The sequence below is a fragment of the Fistularia commersonii genome, chromosome 8 (genome assembly GCF_037954325.1).
Source record: "Fistularia commersonii isolate RoL2024-O1a breed Wild chromosome 8, RoL_Fcom_v1.0, whole genome shotgun sequence".
Taxonomy (NCBI): Eukaryota; Metazoa; Chordata; class Actinopteri; order Syngnathiformes; family Fistulariidae; genus Fistularia; species Fistularia commersonii.
Window position 1 is genome coordinate 6,064,940 of NC_141291.1, and position 25,377 is coordinate 6,090,316.

The window sequence follows — 25,377 nt, forward strand, 5'->3', positions numbered from 1 at the left end:
TGATCGATGAACTTTAAAATAACTAGGAAACTAGGCATCACCTTACGGAAACATATAGATGAAACCTCGCAAAAATTGCATTAAATTCATAAATAAAACTTAAATATGTAGATACAAAAATATTGCAAAAAATTAAAGGAACACTTTGTATTGAAGTGAAACAAACAAGGGATCTGATAGGAAAAATAGTTTGGGTTTTTCTTTTTTAAAATAAATGAATTAATAAATAAACGAACCCATCTAGACAGCATTAAATGGTATTAATCAATAGATGAATAAATAAATACATTTTGAGAATCCATGAAACAGCAGGCATTTGCAAGACAGTAAATATAAATGAAGATTAAAATATTTCACTGAGGAAATGATATTCTGTAGGGATGATAGGCTGTTGTCATGGATATCTTGCGTTTGAGACTCTTCAGAGTATCAAACTTCATCTCCTGAGAGCAGAAAAATGTTCTTTCAGAAGAGACGTTTGTGTATAAATACACAAAAAGCAAGGCTGAAAGTACTTAAAGATGGAGAGTGATGTATTTTGTTAAACAGTAGCGACTGAATAACAAGAAGAAGAAAGAAAAGTCCAGAGGAAAGGCTCCCTTGGTGTTTTCCGTGTCGGGCCGCCTGGCTGCCCTGGAGCAAGGCAGCGGCCTCGGCGAGGGTTTATGTAACTGTCTGAAACGCACTGTCGGGGAACAGACCGCGGGTCCGAGTCTGATCCAGGAGGAAAATATCCGAGACCTAAATACATTTATATGTTTTAATTTTTTTCTTAGTTTTATACTACTTTTACTATCCTACAATTCATATGAATTAAGAAAAATTGATATAAATGCAAATCTAGTCATGCGTCATGTTTTTTTTATTTTGCTTTTTAATTTTTTTCAAGTACTTTTCATTTGTGTAAAGTCAGACTATATATTTATCAAATATTAATCAAGGCACTTTTTGTTATGTATTTTTCTTCAATTAAAAAAAAACAGTTGTGTAAAATAGACTGCCAATATACATATATTCATTAATTATTAAATTACAACTTCATATATTCTTATTCAGATATTTTTCATTTGTAAAAATTTCAACTACATTCATATATTACAAATAGAAAGTATTTCCTTGAACCTTTTTTAACATATTTTCTAATACTTAGTATCGATTTAAATTTTAGACAACATAATATTTTTTTTAAATCACATTTGTTTGTTTTGTTGAATTGTCACTATGTTTAATTCTTTTATTGCTTCACTCATGCTATTTTGACTGCATTCATATATTTCAGTTTTCAGAGAAAGAAATCAAAACTGAATCAAAACAGCATCAGAGTTGGAGACATAGACAGGAATAGAGACAGAAAATGACTCAGAATCAGAACGACAAGAGGAAAGTGAATAGATAATGACTCAGAAAGGAGAACAGAAACAGAAAATGATTCAAAATCAGAAAATCGGGAGACAGAAGTAGAAACAGAACTAGAATCAGATTTTAATCAGACTCAGAAAATGACTCTAAAAGTGAATCGAAAATGAATCAGACAGAATCAGAATAAGAGTCAGAATTAGAATCAGAACCAGAGTCAGGGCTGGTCTGAGGCGGGGAGGCAGAGCCTCCTTCTCTGACGGACAATTGGAAAAATCCAGGAGGACGGGAGTCCAATTGTTTCTATTTTGGAGCTGATTTAAGGAGAGCGGTGCGTGAAAGTCACCTGAACACAAAAGGGAGCAGTGGCTGACTCCAGCTGATAAAACACACACACTAACACACACACACACACACACACACACACGACAGCCAGGATTCAGACTCTCATCATCCTTTGTATAGAAAAATCAAAGAGGTAAACGCAAGACCTGCTAGTCAGTTTTCTAACTTATACATATGCATTTCCATGTGTTTATCTAAAGAGCAAAACAGCAGTTTATATATATTTATTCATTCAATATCCATAGTCTCTTTATCTGCACATATGGGGCGCTACTGCAACCAATCACTGCTGTCATGAACCAAGAGGCAGGGTTTAACCTGGCACCTGTCAATCACATGGCAAACTACAGCCGTCCATCTATTCACTGCCATTCCATCTGGGAGCCTGCTCTTTTTGGACTGTTTAACAGAGAACATGGAGAGAATCAAGGTAGGAATAGGGGGAGAACATGAAGGTCCCACATAGCGGGAACCAACAGACTCGCTCCATCTTGCTGCTAGGATTAGCAGACGTCTACACTTCCAAGGTGTATCTAACACCAAGCTGTCCTTTATGTTCGACCGCCCCCTGCTGGATGCCCAAACACCCGCAAGTCTCGGGTCCATATTCTCCAGCAGAGGTCTTTGGGATTTATAGAAAAGCCGATTGGTCAAAACATGATTGGGCATTTGTATATATATCCATATATATATTAAAAAGTTGCGACACAATCAGAGGGACTTCTATATTCCAAATAATATGCTTTTCTAGAGAAATAAAAAAATCCAGGCTGAGGTTTTGACTGGAGAAATCCATCACTGAAATGTTTTTAAAGGAAGGAAACCCAGGCCGACAGCAAATCATCCCACTTTTATTTCCTGCACATTGAAAAGCAAAATTAAAGTAAAATCCCGAGACAGAAGCGCCCCCTCCCTTTCCCCCCCCGCGACTTGGGAAGTAAAATTCTCCACTACTGACTCAGAAGGTGGGGAGGGAGCTCGGTGTTCTAAACCCCAACAGTTTTCCACCTGTTGGTTTGAAGGCCTCTTTCCTCACAGAGGCTTTTATGACATGATGGCGGAGCGGCGCCCCCTAGTGGTGACAAAAAAGCATACATGTACCTCACAACCCCCCCTCCCCCCAAAATCATCGATGCCCTGTCACTCAAATAAATTAGCTCACTTTGGCCAGTATTTACACCAGTGTTTCTGAAGCTGCTGACAACCAAACCAGGAAAAAGCTGTTTTTTTTCCTGTCTCTGGAGAAGCTTGAAAAACAAAATAATTGAGAAAAACGAAAAAACAGGTATAAAAAGCGTTTTGTTTTGGGGGATTTCCTTTCAGGAAGGGCCACACTAAAGCCCAGAATCGTGATCAATCACCCTAGCCATAGCAATAGCATAGCAAAACACAGGCGCTACAACTTTGGGGGGTCAAAGGTCAACTCACCTGTCAATCATTCCTTCACCTGTTGCTAATTCGTAAACCTGGATTCTACATGGCCATCTTGGCGAGCAAAACAACGGTGGTTAATCCTGGGAGATTATCAAGATCAGGATTAACTTTCTGGAGGTTTATTGTTACAGTTTTCCAGATGCTTTTTTACTTTGTGGATTATGATTCAGGGGTAAAAAAAAGGGGTGGATGGAGATTACATGATTACAACGATCACATTGGCACATAAGCCAACAATGTTGAAATAAGAATTTTGCTCTTTGAAAGTGGCTACTGAGGCTGTAAACGTATTTATTATAGCTTGTTCTTCAAATGTATTTGTTGCCGGCAGGATACGGTAAATATTCATGTCCTGCATTTGAAGCCTGTGTACGCCCCAAAATCAAAGCATGGGACGTTTCAGAGCGCGAGGCATTGTCTGACAGACGGACAGGACGGAAGCGGCACTAACACCTCTCATTTATCTATTTATCTATTTTTTTTTTATTGATAGGAAACCCCAATTGCGGGTCTGGCTGAGCCAAGGGAGGGGAAGGAAGGGCAGGCGGGACGAAGTGTTCTGGATTTTGTAATGCATAGGGAAACACACAGACGTAGAGCAGTGTTAAGAAAAATAACAAAAAAAAAAAAAAAACTGCATTTATTACCGTGATGGGCTGCAAAAAAAAAATGCAAAAATTCAGACATGAGCAACTTAAGAATTTGTGAGAAAAAAAAAGGACATTGTGGCCCGGAGAGCTTCTATTTGTCCCAAATGGGAGAGTCGGTTCAGATAAAAGTAGGCCGTCCTTACGCACCGAAGGCAGAGATGTACAGAAGCCGGCCGGCAGTGAAAACTCGAGAATAGCCGGTTTTCCCCGCTCCTCGACGCGGCGCTGTCGAACAATCAGCAGTTTTCAAACACAAATGATCAAAACATCAAACTCGCTGTCGCGACAGGTTCGAGTGGTTTTGGCTCCGGAAAAAAAAAAAAAAAAAAATCAAAATGAGCTCCTCGTTCGCGTGTGTGTATGTGAGTGTGTATGTCAACAGTTTGTTTTTTTTTCCTTTTTCTTATCTTTTTTTCTGCCTCTAAGCTAGAAGAGGCACCGCCCTCGCCACGCTTGGCACCGGATAAAGTTCCTTGGAGCGCTCGGGACAGGGGGGGAGGGAGGGCCCGTCAGGCGCTGGTGGCATGGCGTCTTGTCCGTCACTCGTCGGAGCCGGCCGAGCGTTTCTGGCTTCGTTTGCGGGGAGATCTTCTTGGGGACGCTTTGTCTGGAGAGAGGGACAACAGAGATTCTGAGAGCACTGGACGCGGCGGGGAACGCGCACTTCCTGGCGAGTATTCTGACCTACTTCCTGTTCCACCCCGGAATCAACCCCCCCTCCCCTTTCCAGTACGGAAAGTTATCATGGAAACAAGAAACATCAATAACACCTGATCAATTCTACATTCTATCTGTGCTTTTCATGTTTTATCTGACAAATCTTTTCCTCACATCTGATCTGTTTATTTAGCAAAATCATGTTTTTTTTCCCCAAATCAGAGCAGAAACAGTGATTTCAAGAGCAGAAAGAAAAAATAAATAAAACAGCCAGGATCCAGAGTGGCGCTCACCTCGGCGACTCTGCACTGAAGACGGAAGAGCATGACAGCAGGGAAGCCAGAGGAGAAAGAAGACAAGAGAGGAGAGCGAAGGTTAAAAAAAGGTCACTCGGGAAGCGGGTGGAGCAGGAAGAGAAGACAGAACGGGCGAAAAGCGGCGTCCTCTTTCACTTGGGCTTTCTCGGGAGGCATGAAGAAAAGAAAAGGAAAACAGGAGAGAAGTTGGAAGGAGGGAAGGAGCTCACGTCACAGGATGGAACCGCTTTTGTCTCTATCAAAATCAATACATGGCATCGATTACAATTCACTCCAATTGTGTGTGTGTGTGTGTGTATGTGTTTAAGGGCCCGATTAACTGTTGGCCTTGAAAGCAACATGGAGCATTCAGGGATTAAAACAATTCTCTGTTGTTTCTTGAAGCAACTGTTGCAGTTAGGAAATAAGTATGCTGTTGTTGTAAGGACACGCCGTGCCAGTCTTTCCCCTGTCAGATAGCGGCGTGCTGAAGCAAAGGGGACAGGGTGAGTTCGCCCCCTGGTGGACTGAAGGAGCACAGGGGACTGGGAGGAGGAGGAGAAAGATGTGGGACAGACGTACTGATCTGGTTGAGCGTTTCCTGGGGGATCCAGCTGAGGTCGACATCGTTGTGGCTCGAAGTTCCCATTTCCACTTTTGGAGCTGGACGCCGCCTCTGAACACACACACAGACACGCGGTCATGACTTCCATTCAATTATCTCGGTAAGAGCGGTTCAGGTCCCTGCAGGTGCCCGGGAGGCCTGGACGTCGGCAGGGACCTCCGATATGGTCCTTGAAGACAAACGATTGTCACGCTTTCATGAGTCCATCTTCCATAGTTGTAGCTCTTCGGGGACAAATGTTGTCACTTTGAACTACAGCGTATTACGTGAATAGCAGAGGACCCAAGAAATGCCAGCTGGCATGTGTGGAGAAATGCCAGCTGGCATGTCACATCCACACACATTCGTACTTTGGTGCATTCATTCATTCATTATCTGTCGCTTATCCTTCACTCAGGGTCGCAGGAGTGTTGGAGCCTATTGCAGCTGTTACTAGCCGATAGTCGGGGTTTAACCCGGACCCGTTGCAAGTAGATAAGACCACAAACGACCGTTCACCCTCTCATTCATCAGGCAGAAAAACAGCCCTCCTGTCAAAATCGAGTTGTCAATACTGACAACATTGATGTTTGCGCACCCCTAGTCTGGACATGCTATGGGACCTGACAAAACAAAAAGGATTTTTTTTTTTTTTTTTTTTTTTTTTCTCAAGACATCCTGTTGTGAAGCAGGTTTATCCCCATCACATTAAACATGAATAGAGTCTGGATCTATGCAATCGTTTTCTTTTTTTTTTAAATAAAATCTTTAATCTGTTCTCCAAAAGAAGAGTCCTGAAAAGCGATTTAAAACAGAGGAAAATGATAAAATCATTTTTCAGAACTCTTCTTTTGGAAAGCAGATTAACTTTCTGCCTCTTGGGGATTGGACTGGCTGACGGGGCGTCTGACAACCATCTTGTGTTCAGTAATGGCGAATTTCCTCCCTTTTTTATTCAAGTGACTATTAGTACCTTTCTGGACTCCAGCAGTTGGTGGAGACCAACGATGACGAGCAGGCCAAGGCCGGACAGGAAGATGTACATGAAGATTCTGGAGGAGGAGCGAGAAACAAAGAGGGATGAAGGATTCTTTGTTTTTTCCCCCTTCATAAAAGAGACCCGGTGAACCTGCAACTCACGTCTCTCCGTCGAGGCCGTCCTCCTTCTCGGTGATGGTGACCGTCTGGTTGAACACAGCGTCCTGGAAAAGGTTGCCCTGTTTGAGAAGAGAGCATAAGAAGGAGGGATGATTAACGGTCATTCTGGTTGAGTGTTCTAACTAGAGTCAAGCCCCGCCCCCTTACAGTGGTGTCCTTGTAGTTGAGATTGATGACGAGTCCAAAGGGCCGCCCTCCCATTGGCTCGGCGGGGATGAAGGAGTACTCGAAGGTTGCCTGTCTGCTGGGTGGAACCGCGGTGCCGAGCTGGAGAGCCGTGAAGTTCTGGATGTAGAACTGGTAATCCTGACAGGAATAACCAAGGAACACAGAACCACCGTCAGTGTCAACTTTTCGACTCAGTACGGAGCTCAGGCCAATGAAGACTTTTTTTTTTTTTTTTTACCTGCGGGTAACGGAAAGACGCGTCCAGGGAATCCACCACAAAGTTCTCTGAACCCTTATTGGTAAAGCCAATCAGGAACTTGACGATGTTGTTGGCCGGGAAGTCTGGGGTGAGGACAGGAGCAAAACACAGTTAGATCCCGCCCGAGGACATGTGAGACGTTTAAAATCCCGAGACTCCGGCAGAGACGTCACCTTCGCCTTTGACGAACAGAATGGTGGTGTCCGCATTGGGAGAGGCCTTCACCTCTCCGACCAACGCTTCCTCTTCTTCATCCTCTTTTTCTTCCGTCTAGATGGGACAAATCCAGATTTAGCGCCGCAAAATGCAAGAGACAAAAATCCGCTCATCCGAAAATGTATACAAAAGAATAACTAAGTGACTAATTACTTTCTCACCATTTGAGGTTGTTAGAAAAGGGAAAGAGGCAAAAATAAGCACTTCATTAACATACAGTGAGTGGTTTGAATATACTCACTAATTCTGTATTTTCGTCATCCTCCACTTCCGCTTCGTCGTCCTCGTCTACCCCGTCGTCCACGACATCTTCATCAACGGCCTCGGCCTCCTCATCCTCGGTCAAATCCTGGGCACTCGCCACCGGCCCTGCAGACCCAAGAGGTCAGCGAATCGTAAAATGGAGTGGAGGAGATGGCCGGGTCAGGGAAAGGTGTGACCCAGAACAATTTCTATCAATACAGAGACTTATCTTGTTAAAATAAATTCTTTTTTTATTTTTCACTATGAATCACTTTATACCACTATTATCTGAAAGGCGAAAATGGCCCTCAATTAAAAAAATAAAATAAAATACGTTTTAAAAAACTACCAGAATAGTGGTGAGAAACTGCCTACTAACAGGTGTGAAGTTAGAGTACGAGGTTACGCAATATTACCAGGACACATAGAAATCTTATTTCAAACTATATATACATATGACCTTTAAATCAGAGGTGGAACAGAACAGACCTTTACTGTCATAATACATCTTTACAGCGTGTAACAAAACTCAGAGTGGTTTCTCAGCTTATCTCAAAGACATGGAAGATAAATAAAGCAGTTATAAAAGCTAAAAATGTATGTACACATAATAACAGTATGTATGACATATACAGTCAAGCCTGATATTATTCATATACCAAGGGTATGAATAAGTTCGGGCTTGAATGTAAGTGTGTATGCATATATAGTCATATATAGTCAAGCCCAAGATTATTCATACCCATATAGCTTGACTCAGTGTGTGTGTGTGTGTGTGTGTGTGTGTGTGTGTGTGTGTGTGTATAAATGAAAATTCAGTATATACCCTGTTAGAAAGATGTAGTGCAATGTAGTGTTTCGATTTCTTTTTAATTAAAACTCTCATTATAGCAGGGTGACAATATTTTGTCATTTTTTTGGTGTTTAAACAATAGTGGTGCTTTAATTAATTTTTTTCCCTTTTATTCACCCAACTTTATTGCCTTACAGACGCACTGGGTTGTGATACCACTAAGAAATGCTCCCAGAGTAAATGACACTCTGCCCTTGAGTACACATACAATCCCAATACTTGCAGTGGATTTAAGAATAAGAATAAGAACAACTTTATTTATCCTGAAGGAAATGGTTGTGCCAGAGTTACAAGTAAAACATAACAATAATAGATTATAGTAGGAAGGAGAGAGAATAAGAAATACAAATAAAAATATAAAGTGTCAAAGTCAAGGCTATAAAGTGTTTTAAGGTCTTAAAAAGTACGAAGATTTGAATATTCCCTTCGGCTGAAGGAGGAGGAATTAAAAAGTCTGAAAGCCTCAGTAAAAAGTCTGATAGCATTTCATCCATTCATCCACCACTGAGTGAGATTAGTATTTGAAGCCAGTAAGGGGCAAAAAGCTACATTAAACAAAGTTAAAACTAAATTGTCTGGGTTTGTGTTAACGTAAACGTGGCCATTCTTTTTGTATTACAAAATTAACACTACCTTAGTGTAACTGAGGGATCATTATCTGTCTTCCAGCATTCAATATTCAAATATGTTTAGGTATTACAATTCTATTTTTTAGTATTTTGACCAGAAAGAGGCTAATATAAGGAATTACCGCAATTAATATCATGACGACGTGTTACAGAGACGCGGCTCAAGCCTAACTCAACGACGGCTAATTGAATGAAAGTGATGCTACCTATAGCTGAGGTTAGCGGTTTCAAAGCTAATTCTGCTTCTAGAGTAATAGCTACAATTGACGGAATTAAACATGATCCACTCGAATTGTCAGTATAATTAAATGGAGTTTAAATTGTTATGATTTAAAAGCTGCCGGCTTCGGTGCGGTTCACTCAACAAAGTCAGTTAGCTACTAAGCTAAGCGCTAACAGATGGGCTGTAAGGACACGTCAGTGTAAGCAGGCGGATAAATTCAACGCGTGGAATTTAACGTGGCAAATGTGTATTTTTAAAAATGCTGGTATACGAAACCGCTGCACAAATCTTTCTATATGACAGAGGGAGATCTTTATTTTAAAATCTACGGGTCCTTGCGGGCTGCACATGTCAAAGAGAACGGTCGGCCTTCCTATTTTCCCTGTAGGTTAGCACAGCGGCTAACATTAGCGTGTTACAGCTGACCCGCAAGTAACATTGTCTTTTCCTCGCTGTTTACAGTAACCAGCCGCGTCCCGAACCTACCTTTGATGAAGAGCGTCGCCGGGAAGGCTAACAACGCCAGCAGCAGAAGTTTGGGTAGAAATTTCATCATTTCAAGGCTGAAATCAGTGCCGTTCTCATTCAGTCTGCTAGACAATCTGTGAGTCGCTGCTAACGCATGCGCAGAACGGACTAGCCCGGCAGCCGTAGTGGCGAAGTCTGTTTGACATTGGCGAAGGTCCGCCTCCGAGAGGCGAGAGGGTTCGGTCCAGATGGTCACAGGAGAAAAATATTAGATTAAATATAATATCTGGAATTGTATTGCTTGAATTTAAAGTTGACAAAAGGGCACAAATAACAATTAACTAAAGACAAGAAAAAAAAAAAATCAAAAGACAGACGAGGGTGAGACCGACTTCAGTGCAACATTTCGTCCCATCCACAAGACCGACTGCAATGTTACCATGATTTATTATTAAAAAATAATTCTTTTGAGTATTATCGACATCCCCCAAACTTTATAACAATTCCTTGTGATTCTGGGAAATATAAAATTGATTATGTGCATTAACATTTTCATTCAATGAAAAAAATACTTATTGTCATGGCTTTTGTCTGTGTGTTCGTACTATTTGCAAGTACGGCTATAATTTTATATGTATATATCTTTAGATATGAACATATACATACATACACACACACACACATATTCATATGTATGCATACATACATATATATAGATACATATGATATAATTCATATATTTTGATCTGAAACTTGGCGAACCAAATAAGTCATAAGTGTGAAGAAACCCTAAAAATAAGTCAGTGAAATAATTTCAATGATAGAATATATATATATATATATATATATATATGTAATCAGAATTGTTTCCATTCTTGGTCCAAGCAATTTATTGATCTAATTACATGATTCTGAATGACAGGCGCCACATTTTTCTTGTCAAATCATTTATTTTTCTCACATGTTACACACTTCAGTTATTATGGAAAAAAAAAACACAACGTGTATTCAGTGATATATAAGTAGAAATAATGTGTAAATTAAGTATAATCTGTGATAACATACACTAATTAAAAATCAACCCAGAATGATAGCAATACCAGCCAAAAAATCCTCAATTAAAGAGAAAAAAATATATATAAAGAATCATAATTAAATATCTTCTTCCAGAAACAGCATGTCAGTAAATTGTTGTCTATTGCATCTAGTGTTTATGAACGCAAACATACAAAATCCTCCCCGGCCAGAACCACAAATCATGGCTAAGTTTTCCATCTCCTTGTGACCTTGGATTCAATCCATATAACAAGATCAGAAAAAAAAACGCTGAAAGACTGTAATTCGACGGACGCCTACGGGTTAAAACGTTTCATCTTCCCAATAAAAGCTAGACGGCTGGGAGGGGGGGCGTATCAAAAAAAAAAGAGGAACCTCACGCAGCTCGGGCTATGTTGCAATTAGAGGATTCAAAATAGTTTTTTTTTTCCCACCAGAAAACAGAGAGATAGTGTCGCTGTAGGATTTCCATCCTTTCTGGGATTCTGTCTGTTGATTTTTCTTTTTTCAATTTTTTTCTAAAATCAGAAAACACACAGAGCAGAATACAGAACATAGGATTAGCAGTTAGAGACGCTTCTAAACTTGGCTCTGGGAACCGATTGGTCCCGCTTTGTTTCTGTTTCCCAAAACACTGTTTCCTCTCCTGCAGCCATCACTCTGGCAGTATTTCTTTTTTTTCCCTCTCTTTTTATAGCCCTCAAATCATATGTCACGTTATGTTTGTCTCTCGGCACTTTCTGACTTTTCTCCTTAAAAATGCCTGCTTCCACAAACTGGGACTATTTTTCGGCGGATGGATACACAGTTATCGCTCACGTCCAGGAGCTCCTTCCAAACATTTGAGGATTCACTCAGTCAAATCCTTGTAAAACGACAGTTAAACTGTAAGAAAAAGCCAACTGCATCACTTATATGACCTTTAAATAAACCATTTTTAATATTTCAAAATAGTGTCTGGAGGATTTATTGTTCTTTTATGGTAATTTTCTCATTCAGGAATTCGATGCTGGGAGGGTGACAGCGCAAAAGTAGGAATTGGTTTAATACACTCTTAGACACACACACACACACACACACACACACACACACACACACACACACACACACACACACACACACACACACACATTATGATGATTATTTGCTGATTTAATTTTTTTGCTCATTGACACGTGACCTCGGTTGAGAGATGCGTTGCCTAGGTGTTGGTTCGGGGGGTTTCAAAGCCATTCTGTGGTAGTATTTAAAATATAAGTCATTTCCAAAAAAAGCATGTCTTTTCGGCTTGCTAACTCAATTTTGGAAAGTTTCACATGGGCCTTGTTGAAAAAAGACCAACTGTCGAGGGAAGCGGTTGAATAAGAGGGAGGAGGCGATTGAAATCAGCAGGTTTGTCCTGCGGCGTTCTGGTTCAGTCGGGAATTATCAGCATCGGAGGAGCAAAACACACAGGACGGGTCGCGTCGTGACGACTGAGGACCGGACGGCGCGCTGTTCTCGACGGGAGCCCGGCAGTGGTTTCGGTTGAGACCGTTAAGAACGGCTGGTTTGACATGCAGGTGAAGAAACACGATGACCGGGAGCGGGGGATCGCCGCGGCGACGATGGGACGAAATGAAATGTAGAAAACCCGACTGAAAAGCCCAGGAGCTCTGAGGGAGACCACGACCAGAAGGCGGCACTAGAGGAGCTCCGTGGACGTCGATGGCGCGATGGAGAGGAAAGAGGAGATGTTCCACAGAAGAAGAAGTGAATCTAAACACCACATTCCAGCTCTAAAACTGTGTTGTCGTCTTCACACCCCGACCCAAACCCATCATCATCAGCACCTGTTGCCCTCCCGTCCCCTCTAGTTGCAGCACTCCACGTAGTTGGCGGGCAGCATGCCAGACTTGCCGGTCCGCTGCACGGTGCCGTACATCCAGCCCTCGTCGATGGGCTGGGCGTTGACGATGACGTCGCCGTCCCTGAAGGAGACCTCATCGTGGTCCTGAGCCGCGTAGTCGTAGAGCGCCCGGTAGATGCGCTGCAATGACAGGAACGGCGCCAAGGTCACGCCGGTCTTACGGCTTTTAAAGGAAGCGCTGGCTACGCAGACGTTATTGTCCTATTTGATCAATATTTGTACCAGGTACATAAAAATGATAGTAACATTTCTCAAAATATCTCAGTTGGTATAAAATTGAAAGCCGAGACAGACGTGAGCACAGAGGATAATAATGACGACAAAAGTCAATGTGAAGACAAACAAAGACGCGAAGAGACAAAAGTCGGCAAACAGCAACTGCCTTGCTACGCTAAGAGAGAGAGTGTGTTCTAAGTAGCTCAGCTTTTTGTCATCGGCTGTTCACTGTGGACTAACAGACTGCTGTGTTGACTTACTGGGTGACTCGTCATCAGTTTACTCCGTGATCATGCCGCTGCCTTGCCGTTGTTGTTTCCTCGTAAGAGACCAACCAACGTCTCCTGCGGTTGGCGTTTCTTCGAGCAGCTTCATTCATTCCCTGAGGAACTTTTGTATGCTTGTGAAAGAAAACTGTAGGCACGGCATTTGGCTGCATTTCCCATTTAAAATTAGCAGCACCTGAGAACTTTTTCAGCAGCATTACTTGGCTAAATGCGTCAAATGCATTTGGGGAGAAGTGGCGAGTACACCGCCCCGGATTCTTAGGGAGTTGTGTGCGTCCACAGGCAATTTCCCACTCTTTTCTTCCCTTTTTGTCCCTTGGAAAGCCGTGTAGACTAGCATCAGTTCCTTTGTTTCCCTCGGACTGCAAATTACACCCAAAAGCAGCACAATGCGATCGGGCACAGGCACAATCACCCAGAGTCACCAAGTCAGTCAGCACAGCGGTCTGTAGGTCAACAGTGAACAGCCGATGACAAAAAGTGAAGCTCCTTACAAAAGGCGCTTTCTCTTTTTGTTGGCAACACAGTTGCTGCACGCACACCAGCAACTTTGGCCAACTCTTGGCTCTTTGAGTCTTTGTTTGTCTTTGTTTTGAAGTTCATTTGGACTTCCGTGAACGTTTAGCTCAGTGGTAGAGCGTACCCTTCGTATGAGCTCCTCGGTTCAATCCCCGGCATCTCCACCGTAAATCGCTTTGGATGAAAGCACCTGCCAAATGACTGTATTCTATTCTGTTGCATTATCCTCCTCTCTCAGGTCCGATTTGGAAGGGTTGCACGGATGACATGTATTTGCACCGCGGGGTGAAATGAACGGGGCAGAGCCCAGGTCAACCTCGCGACGTCACCACCCAAACAGCAGGGCGACAAGCAACAATGGCGGCATACAGGTGAAAAGTTTTTGTTACAGTTTTAAACAGCTTAAGATACTTTGAGAGGTTTTGTTATCATTTTTATGTAGCCGGCACAAATATTTATCTAATTTTATGTAATTTTAAGGAAATGACCTCCTATATTTTCCTGTAAGTAAACATCAGCTGTCAGGTAATTTCTTATCATTTTCAGGATCAACACTTCACCCTTTTTCACACCGTTTTGGGGTTTCACGTCATTTTTTTTTAATACCTCTTAGATCTGGAGGTCAGCAAAAAAAGCCAGGGGTCATTTTAGTGCTAGATTTTTTTTTGCTCGGACTCACCATGGTGGCAGAGTGCGGCGGCGAGGTGACGGATCTGACCGACGACATGCTGGTTTGATGCATGTAGCCGTGATACGGCGGCTGCTGCTGCATCTGGACGCCCTGCTGGTACGCTCCAGGCAGGACGGGGGCTGACGGACAGACAGAGAGAGAGAGAGAGAGAGAGAGTCAGGTGATGTGTCTTTCAGGAAGGATGATCACAAAATCCAAAGGCCAATCCTCAGGCAGGGACGTGCTGTAAGCTTGAGGGAAAAACACGCACAAATAGCAAAATAAGTGAAATTGTTTTTATACACAATGACAGAATATGTGTATTCTAATGACTTCAAAAAACAATTTGAATTGTACAGGAGTTAACTGGATGAAGACACATCATGAACCCCCTATATATATATATATATCTTTATTTATCATTATCATTACACTCATTGTTAACACCTGGATGGAAAAAGGGGTAAATAGATAGATCGATAGATCGATAGATCGATAGATCGATAGATAGATAGATAGATAGATAGATAGATAGATAGATAGATAGATAGAATAGCCCAAAACAAAATGATAAAATATGATATAAAATATATACTTTTATTTATTCATTTATTCTAGTTCTATCTTATGCTTTAACTATTTACAATTTTTAATTTTACTAATATCAATTTTTAATGTTATTTTTTTTGCAAATCTATTTTTTAATTCTAATAATAACAACTGTTGATAGTTAAAGAGCAGACTGATGAAAAATGACTTAAAATATATAAATAAATGTATATATTTTATTTATTATTCTTTGGGTTTTGTTTTTCTGGCTTGTTTCTTAAACTGTTTATCCCCCTTTTTCCTCTGGGCGTTCACATGAGTATAATAATGATGATAAAGAAATGGTTAAAAAGTACAAAAATAAAAATAGAAACAAGATAAATACATTTATATTTGCATTTATATTTATATATTTTCATACCTATTTGAATTTATTCATATCTATTTATATATATTTTTTATTATTATATCTGTCTATATATTCATATCTATATATCTTTTTAAATCATATATAAATGCATACATATGTCTGAATACCAATACATACGCACACGCACAGTGTGTGTTCATCTTGTTAACTCATGTACAATTAACATTCTATTTAAAGTAATGAAACTGCGGGCACTTTTACATGCTGTTGTTAGGAAATTAGCTAAAATGTAAAACATGATTATTACAGAGTTCTTGAATAGTGTGTTCATGTTTGTTAAGGCGGTCTCTCAAGCAGATTAACAATGATGTTATAATCACAGTGTGGATTAAAATGTAGATCAACGAATAAACGCCAGTGTGTTAAACAAAAACGTGTGCTTTTTTGCACTGCCGTGCATCGCACAGGTACCAGGAGTGCTCGCGGTGCTGCGGTCCCAGAGGTCAGAGGTCAGCGAGCTGACGGACTGCTGGGAGTGTTGCCTGCTCGGCCTGCGATCGGCTCGCTCTGAAGGGCAGCCGACACCACGGGGCAGCAGAGGGTGGCCGGGGGACGGGGGACGGGGGCGGGGCGGGTTCAAGAAATAAGGTCAGCCATGTTTTATCGGATATTAATTTAAAAAGAATTGTGAAAAGAAAGTTATATTCCACTTGGGTTTTAAACAAACATTTCTCATTCAGGAGTAAGAGGTTATATTTAGAGGATTTTTTTAGCAATGGATTAATCTGAATTTAGTGCTCCAGTGCAAAGGTTCTCAGATCTCTACATGTTCTGGACACCAACCTTCCATCTTCTCTTTTCAGGAGCTCTACAGTCGATCACCTGTCTCCATTTAACCCTATTCTCCGAATCCTTTCCTCTAACACTGACCAACTTCACGTCCTTTTTCACTGGCAGCTCCAACGTCCGCATCCTTCTACCAAGATCTTCCCTATCCTTTGCCTGTACGCATCCAAACCATCTCGGTCTAACATATGTCGCTCCTCTGGTGGACTTTTTCCTGATCCTTTCCATCCTCCTCATTCCCACCTCAGATTATTTGCTTCGTTTTGCTTTTCTTTTTATTTATTTGATGCGTTTTACCAGCCTGATCACACATCGCTGATCCGAACCAAAAAAATACAGACTCTAAATCAGTTTCCATATAATATTAGTAGTGCTAGTAGTGGTAGGGACACATAATAGTGCCTTTTAGATAGTATTTACTTTGTGAAATATCAGGAAATTAGACTAAAAATGAGATAAAAATTAGAATTTATGTAAACGCTTCCTTCACGAGAGGCTTCTGAAAGGCTGCTGTCTCCAAGGTAACGGAAAAATTGGTTGGTTTAAACACGCACACGCACACATGATTAAGTAAACTGGATCACTGTACATGAGGAAAAGTGAACCAAAGTGCTATAGAGAAACAGAAAGTGATATAAATAAATAACAGGAGAATGTGTGAGTTAATGGCTGGGGGGGGTCAGGGGGATGGGGGGTAAACTACCAGACATTCTGCGGAGGCTCTTAGACTGGATGTTGTCCTCCAGAGGGTCAAAGTCAAAGATGGAGCCCGGGTCGGTTCTCCACACCTTCAGGTCTTCAGACAGGGGTCAAAGGTCATTTCATCCCCCCCAAAAATGAGCTTTTACTGTTTTAATGATTAACTTTAAGGTACTGAGAAACCTCTATGGCCTTTGAAAGGTGAATATCTACAAGTTTGAGTAGAAGGGATAAATATCTAATTTCACAGGTTGATTCGTTCATTTTTTCAAACAATGAGTGAATATGTCATATTGTGACAAGTTGACCTACTTTTCAAAGCAGCTGAGGTCAAAGGTCACGGTTCTCATCGGTGACTGACCTACAATGATGCCTCCCGGTCGCCGGTCCATGTCCATTGACGGCTGGTGGATTCCTTTGTTGTATCCCGCCTCCCCCACCATCTGATTGGCCCGCTGGTAGCGCTCCATGCTGGGATCGTCCAGACCTGGAGTAGAACCTCGGCCACGTGCACGCTCAAAGTCCTCATGGTACTTGGCCTAGGGATGGAGGAAAACAATGGAGGTTTCAATATCAGGGGTGCCTGAGGTAATAAATGTTAAAATTCACACACACGAACACACACACTCATTCACAAACACACATCCACACGAGTGCATTTGGTCAGTGAGCAGATATGACACACACACACGTTTTTTTGATGTAAAATGCACATGCACACACACACACACACAAGTGCATGTGGTCACTGAGCTGATAAACTACACAAAACCAGTTGTTTTAAAACTTTTATTAATAACATACATAAACACTCATGCACGCACACACACACACACACACACACACACACACACACACACACACAAACACACACACACAAACTGTCCTCCATGTATGAGTTAGTATCGGTGCTGCAGTCCAACCCGTCGTCATGTCACTCATGTTAGCTCCGCCCACTGCCACAGCAACCGTGCCGCTACCATGGAGACGAAATCTTGCGACTTTCGGACACGACGGTACTCAGGTGTGTCCAGCTCGGTGCAGCTCCGCCCCCTCACCGCCTGCAGCCCACGCTGGTACTTTACCTGATTAAAACACACGGTTACTTGTTATCTCCCAGTTCTTTCATTGCTCATGTAAGTGTGTTTGAGTGTGTGTGTGTATATGTGTGTGTGTGTGTGTGTGTGTGTGTGTGTGTGTGTGTGTGTGTGTGTGTGTGTGTGTGTGTGTGCGCCTTGCCGAGCTGATGTTCTCCTGGTTCTGTCGAACCCTCTCCAGTTCTGGAGTTACACCGAGGCTCCTTGCCTTCACCGCGCTCTGCTTGTATTTCACCTGGCAGGAGGCACAGAAACACACATGATTCTTTAGCATTTAAGCATTTAATAACAATAACAGGCAGAATAACAATAATAATAAAAAAATAAGAAATTAAAAATATTATAATACATTTATTGTTGTAAAATCAGTAATTTGCTCATTTATCGTTTTCGAGATTCACAAGGTGCATTGAACTGATTGTTAATGATGATGATGATAATTATTATAATGATAATAAAGATAAAAATACATAAAAATAATTTTTAACTACTACTACTACTACTACTACTACTACTACTACTACTACTACTAATAATAATAATAATAATAATAATAATAATAATAATGATAATAATAATAACAATAAATATATGAAATTATTCAAAATATTATAAGATTACTGCTTATATTACCGCAAATAATAAGAATCAGAATAATGATGAATAAATTAAATCATTTTAAACACGATAAAGAATACAGTTACTTCTACTACTACTACTAATAATACATGTATTTATAAAAAAATATCATTCATTTTTTAATAGATCTATTCCAGATTCACGAGTTGCATTGACGAAGTGATGGTTTATGATATCGATGTAATGATGATGAAGATGATTACAATTATAATAACAAAAACATAAAAATAAAAATTAGCACAAAAATAACACAAAACTATAATAACAGAGGATGGGAATTAACACAAAAATAAAAATAATAAAAATATAAAAATAATTTTAAAAATACTACTGCTACAATTAGTACGACTGCCACTAATAATTATGCACAAGGTGCATTGAACTGTGTGATTGTTGATGAGAGCTTGGTGGGAATAACGCCAAGGGGTTTGATCCCCATCTCCTCTCGCCTCCTGTAACCAGCAAGCTAGTATGGCATTCTGCCTCCACTTGGACCAAAGTGTCCCTCAGAAACACAGACATGCACGCGTGCACACACAGACACTCACATTAATTAGACTATGGTTGTGCGCCACCTCACCGAGCTGATGTTCTCTTGGTTGCGTCGGACGCGCTCCATCTCGGGTGTTTCCTTGACGGCCGTGCCGCTGCCAACTTCGTCTCTGTAGCGGACCTGAGGAGAGTCCAGATCAAGGGTCTGTTTCCGGGGTAACGACCTCATCAAACGATGGGTCGCGGTGCACGTACGTCGCTGATCTTCTTGGCGTTCTCCTTGGCGAGGATGATCTCCGGCGTCTCGGCAACCGAGGACGTCAGACCTCTCATCAATTTGGAGTCCCAGCAGTACCGCAGCTACGGGGAGGAGGAGGGGCAGGGAGGGTTAGTCCCACACCTGGGGGGGCTGGGGGTACGTGGGTGGTGATGGTGGCGGTAAAGGGGAGGGGCTTACAGAGCTGATGTGTCTCTGATTGGCTCGGACCCGCTCCATCTCCGGGGTGTCGGACATCGGGCTGAAACTCCCCTTCAGCCGTTCTGCCTCATCCTTGTACTTTTTCTAGAGGACACAACATGCAGGCGCGTGACCTTGACGGGGATGAGCGCGTCGCCTCTCGGCCTGGTGCACAACCACGCTCTCATGAACACACACACACGTGCACGGTCGTTTCACGCACCTGGCTGTACACATCCTTGATGTAGGAGGCGTGCAGCAGCTCGGGGGTGTCTGTCAACGTACCGTATGAGTTTTCCCTCAGATGCTCCGTCTGCTTGTAGGACCTCTGCACACACACACACGCGTGTTCATATGCACTGAAAATTATCACCTGAACTCCTTATCTGACACAGAGGGCCACAGCCAATCACAGATGAAATGAGGCGAGAGGCGGGGTTTAACCCGGACCAGTCACCTGTCCATCACAGTTGTCCAAGGCCAATTTAGAGCAGGGGTCTCAATCTCAATTTCGTTGGGGGCCGCAAGAGTCTGGGAGAGGCTGGGCCATATCGGGTATCCCCAAAATATAGTACAACTGTCCAATCTTCTCAATGTTTATTAATACCAGTTCTTCAGATCTTAGGCTTACCTACTACTACTTCTTGCACCTACTCTTCTCTAGCGCTTCTTTTGCACAGCTATAATTGGCTTGAGGGGGGAAATAACTGAGCTCCTCAGTATATCTTAAAGTTGCTTATCACTCAGTTTGGACCTGTATTTTGACTTATTAAAGTTAATTATGGAAAGGAGCTCTTCACACAGATGTGCGCTCCCACAAAGACACATAGTCCACCTGAATATCCTGGAAAGCTCAGGGGAGGCGGGGGGCAAATCTCTCAAAAATTGTCCAAGTTCATCTGCTTTGCCACTCACCTCCCTGAACTTGGCTTTGAGTTAAGAATTGCACCGCTGATCAATTTGCTTCATTAGCATGGACTTAAAGCCTCAGCTCCAATCCCACAAGTGGCAAGGTTGTCTTTCTTTCCATTGCCAGTGACAAGTTACCAGAACCGACCTTGTCTATCTCTGCACTCTCTTGCTGGACCTGAGGAGCCCCCGTACTCCCCCATCGGACTTCAGGAGTCCTGTACTCTCTGTTAGTGTGGAGTCTTGGTGTACGATTAGGTCCATGTTGGATCCGTTACAGGTCCGCAGCGCAACAACGGTAGGGGGACTGTTGCCATAAGTGATTAAAAAATATGAATTGCCAAGGACAACAACTCAGCAGGAAGGTGTGTGTGTGAGAAAACCATGCGGGCTGCACTAATACTACACATTAATGTAGCAGGGGGGCAACAAAATGTTGTCCCGTTGGCTAATCAAGCTCTAATTTAGAGTTTTCACTGATCCTACGACTGTTTCTGGACATTGGGAGGGAGACATTTTCAACGATAAACAATAGCATTGAATTTGCCGTTGGTCTCGTGAGGGGAAATGTGTCACCTGGCTCTGGATCTCAGAGGCTCTCTTGGCCCTCTGGACCTCCAGGACATCAACGCTCAGCTCCATGCCTTTCCCCATGATCTCCCTCTCAAGATCCTTGCGGTACTCCTTCTGTGGAAACACACACTTCCACATCAGTCTCGGCCCCCTGGACCTCCGACGACACCTTTTTGTCCGACACGAGTGTCGCACCTGGTTCAGGATCTGATTTGCATTCTTGACCCTCAGCATCTCAGGCGTCTCCTCCAGACCGATGCCGGATAAGCCCCGCCCCTTGACCTCCTGCTCCAAGTCCTTCCTGTACTCCTTCTGCAGAGAGTGTGCATCCAACAAAAAATGCATTTGTTTGAATGTTTTTTTTTTAAGCAGCCCTGTTAGTGCTGTTTTACTACCGTATTGCTGCTGTGTTACTGCCGCGTCATAGGCACTGTTTGGAAAGAAAAGCTAAGGTGTACTATTAAAAATTTGAAAACTCTTTCTGTGTACCGTCTTTCTTTGTAAATATCTCATGTTTCAATGAGGGCTCAGGCGGCTTATAGACAGGTGGGGCTTATGTATGTACAAAATGGTTTTTCCCTTTAAAATGTACTGGGTGAGGCTTATAATCAGGTGCGCTCTACAGTCCGGATATTAGGGTAAAGGAGAAATGAGGCCCGCCAGCCAAAATAATTGGCCACCCCTGAAATAAAGCATAAAGTATCAAACACTTAAATAGCGACAGCGATACAGCGCCAACAGTCAGCCGTCAATGTGCAATCTATGTTGAGGCTCAACAATCGGCTGCCTCACTACACATCTCTTTTCAGTATTTGAACAGTAAAAGTGAAAATCCCAAATCTAAAACTGGTGAAGTTAAATTAAAAATACCTTTATAGTGCTAATCACAGATAAATATAACTATCCAAATCTTTTTTTCATTTGACATCTTTTCTTCCCAAGATTGGCAAGTGAGGCACGGCCTCTCCTGCCTCCCCTGACTGCACCTCACTGCAGTAGACCATATCTGTTATTTCCCTGCAGGTTGGGATTATTTCAGACAGAGGTCGTCTCTTCGACCTCCACCTGAACACCTCATCAGATCGCGTCAATAACAGCTGGAATCAACGTGAGCCTGAACACCTCGCTCAGTAGGCTGCTAGCATGCCGGGCTGTCAGGTACTCGGGCGTCTGGTCAACATCCACCAAGGCTTTCCCTTTCACCGTCTCTTCATACTCCTTCCTGTACTCCCTCTGACATGCACACACACACATACACACACACATCTGTTGAGGTGGAATCTGGTCATGTCCAAAGACAAGGAACACAACGGCCATCTCGGAGGTCCAACATGGCCGTCGCTCACTGACTCAGGTTGTCCTACCTCACTTTGCATCTTCTGCGCCTCCTTCAGCACCTTGTACGTCTGCGTATCTCCAAACTCCATCTGTGAGCGACCTTTGTTCCTCTCGTACTCCTCCTTGTACTTCACCTGCCGCCACAAACACACGTGAACTTTTTGTCACCTGGCCGGCAGGTGGAGCCAGAGGAGGGGGTGAAGGGGGGTCCTTACCTGGCTGTGCAGCACGGCGTTCTCCTTGTGGAGCATCTGTTCGGCCGTGTCCAGAGGAACGTGATGCTGAGCTTTCGTCTGCTCGTACTTCTTCTTGTACTCCACCTTGTACACACAACACACACACATAGATGTTTCTCCAGCCATCACTGCGGGGGGGATATTTAACGACAGCGCAAGGTCGCCGTACGTTGCTCTGCAGCTTGCTGGCGTGCAGCATGTGCTCCAGCTGCAGGAGATTGGGCAGGTCGCAGGAACCCTCGGGCTTCTGGTGCTGGTTGCTCTTGTACTTCACCTGTACACGGGATCAATAAAATCCATAAAATTACAATTTTTCATTTTTATGCAAATGGTGCAGTTCCCAATCTGGCCACCAGGGGGACCAGTGAGACCACTGAAGGGGTGCAAGCTGCAGCTTTGCAGATTTCATGCAGGAAGCATCTCTATTATCAATTATTAAAGGATGATGTTTGACACAACTGTTTTTTTATCTTGCAGATTCAGGTCTTGCTTAAATTTGAATGAATTTTTTTCTTTTTTTTTTTGTAAGTTTCTGTTGTGGAGGTTCAGGGAACGCAGATCCAGGGGTCAAGCCTGAAACCTCACAGGTGTTTCATCTTGGGGTTTATCCATCACGTTTTTCCTCGCCGCCAACTCTCAGCTGGAGTCGGTTGCCGCGGCATTTCATCCAGATTGTCTGGAAAGAACAAGAAGCTGCCGAGGGCCTGTTCGTCTGTGAGAGAGGCGTTCACACAGCTTGCTGTTACATAAGGCTGTGAGGAGGAAATGCTCTTTTCTCCAGTTGTGTGGGCGATGGAAACTGGATCACTGCGTGTGTGTCTTCCCAATATACATGTTTGTGTGAGTGTACATGTACTCACACGTGTGAAAACCCTCTCCAAGTTACTAGACTTTTCATTTGAACATCCCTCTTCTTTCTCCTCCCAAGGTCGCCATGGTTACGCCCACACAACAGACCAAAATCGAGAGTGCGCCGAAAGCGGCCGCACGAATCGATTTCCAGCAAACACTCGAAATTGATCTCAGAGTGACCGACAGAGCGGGTATAAATGTCTGTGTGTGGACGACAGAAATGAGTCCTAACATAAAAATCCAGACAGAATTGTAACCCCGAGCAGGTGTTAGCCTGATGCTAAGCTAATATCAGCAGACAATAGAATGGTGCTTCCCACATGGATGGTGAAATGATGGTTTCTAGCCTGCTCACGGCCAACACACTCACACACACACACACTCACACACACACACACACACACACACACACACCCACACACACACACACACGGTTTCCATGGCAAGGGGGTGTAATGTCACAGACCTGACTGGCGAGGGCAGCAGCAGCTTGACTTTGTCTGAAGGACACGCAGTCCAGCGGGTTGTAGCAGGGTTTCTGACCCTTCAGGTGCCGGTCAAAGTTCTCCTTGTACTTCACCTGCACAGGGAAGGAAGCGGTGTGTTCACTTACATCGGTAAATGTGAGAAATAAAAAATAAGTGATTCAAAAAAAGAGGTAAAAATTGGCCGTCGGAAGCAAGAAAACAACCAAGAAACGACCTCACAGTCCAGGAATTGAAGGGATAAACACACTCCTGTTCTTGTAAGCTGGTTCAGATATAACCAACGTGCTAACAGGGATAGCAGTTCCTTACCTGGCTGGCCAGCTTGGAAACCTCCTTGGCGTGCTGGATGTCGGTTCTCGCCAGAACCGATCCGTCGGTGTAAACGGGCTGCGCGGTGCTGCTCTTGTAGGCCACCTGCCGTGGGACCCACACACAAACATACATTAAAAAAAAAAAAAAAACTAAAAAAATGTGGAACAACAGCCCCCCCCCCCAAAAAAAAAAAAAAAAATGTTGTCAAAGAAAGAAAAAAAATTAAAAAAAAGATAGTAAAATGCTCTGCTTCAGAGAATGGGAATGATTATTTCCATCCCCGGAATTAGAAGATTTATGTAGGAGATTTCCCTTTTGGCTATTTTTGTTTTTTCATGTTCATGATGGAACATCTGGGTTCTAAGGGAAACCATGTAAGTGATCACTCACTGTGATTCTGTGAATTTGGAAATTACCTTTTTTAATAGATTCCTTTTTTTTCCTGATAATATAGTCATAAACACAGTAAGAATGTAGTACTAACATTCAGGCATTAAATATTATTTTATTTTTTGGCAAAATACCAAAACATGAAACCAAGGTGTACAAAACAAATCAGTTTTAAGAAGATGCGCAAACAAGCAAACAGAAGTCAGACACACACACACACACACACACACACACACACACACACACACACACACATACACAATATTTGGGAATGTAATGGCTGAGGACACAGACTCTCACAAATAATTCAGTGAATACACACATAAAGGATAAAACAAGATGAAAAATTCAAGAGAGAGTCTAGTCAGATTTAAGAGACACACACACACTTGAGAAAACACTCACTCACACACAAACACACACGCAGACTTCCCATAAAGACTTTTATATAATGACAGTTCAGTGTTAACAGCAGAACATTTTCTATTATTAATGGCTGATTCTGGCTCCGACTGTTGTCATGGAAACTTTATGTTGGATGGGATGTACACACACACACACACAAACACACACACACACACACACACACACACACACACACAAGTGCGTAACATACACACATAGACTCACATCGCTGGCTAGTTTGGCAGCTTTGGTGGCGCTGACGATGTCTGCTCTGTCTGGTGCCGTGTTGTAGTGGTGAAGCTCCTCTTTGTCTTTCCTGTAGCTGACCTGAAACCATCATGCACACACACACACACACACACACACACACACACACACACACACACACACACCAGAGAGATTTTTTTCTCACTGAAAACAGGTGAGTTGGAGAAGGTAGTGTAGCATTTACGACATGTATGCGTGTGTGTGTGTGTGTGTGTGTGTGTGTGTGTGTGTGTGTGTGTGTG

At 42.7% G+C, this 25,377-nt stretch overlaps 2 protein-coding genes across 7 annotated transcripts in view; both read right to left on the reverse strand.

The window, feature by feature from the left end:
• Positions 1–2,536: 2,536 nt before the first annotated feature.
• ssr1 (signal sequence receptor, alpha) lies at positions 2,537–9,718 on the reverse strand. Of its 2 annotated transcripts, XM_086150719.1 has the most exons (10): positions 9,578–9,718; positions 7,385–7,512; positions 7,101–7,197; positions 6,907–7,010; positions 6,648–6,806; positions 6,483–6,559; positions 6,316–6,394; positions 5,321–5,414; positions 4,736–4,750; positions 2,537–4,392 (listed from the first exon to the last, which is right to left on the reverse strand). In XM_086150719.1, exons 1-10 carry the CDS (start codon positions 9,645–9,647, stop codon positions 4,325–4,327), a joined length of 891 nt encoding a protein of 296 aa, XP_086006845.1. In that variant the 5' UTR covers positions 9,648–9,718; the 3' UTR covers positions 2,537–4,324. The 2 variants fall into 2 exon arrangements, with proteins under 2 accessions (XP_086006845.1, XP_086006846.1); XM_086150720.1 differs by lacking the exon at positions 4,736–4,750.
• A 771-nt stretch (positions 9,719–10,489) lies between these two features.
• Positions 10,490–25,377, reverse strand: part of LOC147231714 (uncharacterized) — a 51,655-nt gene continuing 36,767 nt past the window's right edge. For 3 of the 5 annotated variants that reach the window (XM_086150722.1, XM_086150721.1, XM_086150725.1), the window contains 20 exons: positions 25,094–25,195; positions 24,071–24,175; positions 23,740–23,853; positions 22,591–22,695; positions 22,401–22,505; positions 22,212–22,319; positions 21,970–22,080; positions 21,043–21,159; positions 20,851–20,961; positions 19,589–19,693; positions 19,366–19,470; positions 19,164–19,268; positions 18,997–19,089; positions 17,920–18,012; positions 17,661–17,765; positions 17,042–17,219; positions 16,685–16,777; positions 15,607–15,702; positions 14,226–14,356; positions 10,490–12,644 (listed from right to left, as the gene is read on the reverse strand). In XM_086150722.1, coding sequence (XP_086006848.1) covers positions 12,468–12,644; positions 14,226–14,356; positions 15,607–15,702; positions 16,685–16,777; positions 17,042–17,219; positions 17,661–17,765; positions 17,920–18,012; positions 18,997–19,089; positions 19,164–19,268; positions 19,366–19,470; positions 19,589–19,693; positions 20,851–20,961; positions 21,043–21,159; positions 21,970–22,080; positions 22,212–22,319; positions 22,401–22,505; positions 22,591–22,695; positions 23,740–23,853; positions 24,071–24,175; positions 25,094–25,195 — 2,259 coding nt within the window. In that variant the 3' untranslated portion in view covers positions 10,490–12,467. Of the gene's footprint in view, positions 12,645–14,225; positions 14,357–15,606; positions 15,703–16,684; positions 16,778–17,041; positions 17,220–17,603; positions 17,766–17,919; positions 18,013–18,996; positions 19,090–19,163; positions 19,269–19,365; positions 19,471–19,588; positions 19,694–20,850; positions 20,962–21,042; positions 21,160–21,969; positions 22,081–22,211; positions 22,320–22,400; positions 22,506–22,590; positions 22,696–23,739; positions 23,854–24,070; positions 24,176–25,093; positions 25,196–25,377 lie in introns of those variants that run through there. The other 2 variants (XM_086150723.1, XM_086150726.1) reach the window with 2 other exon arrangements.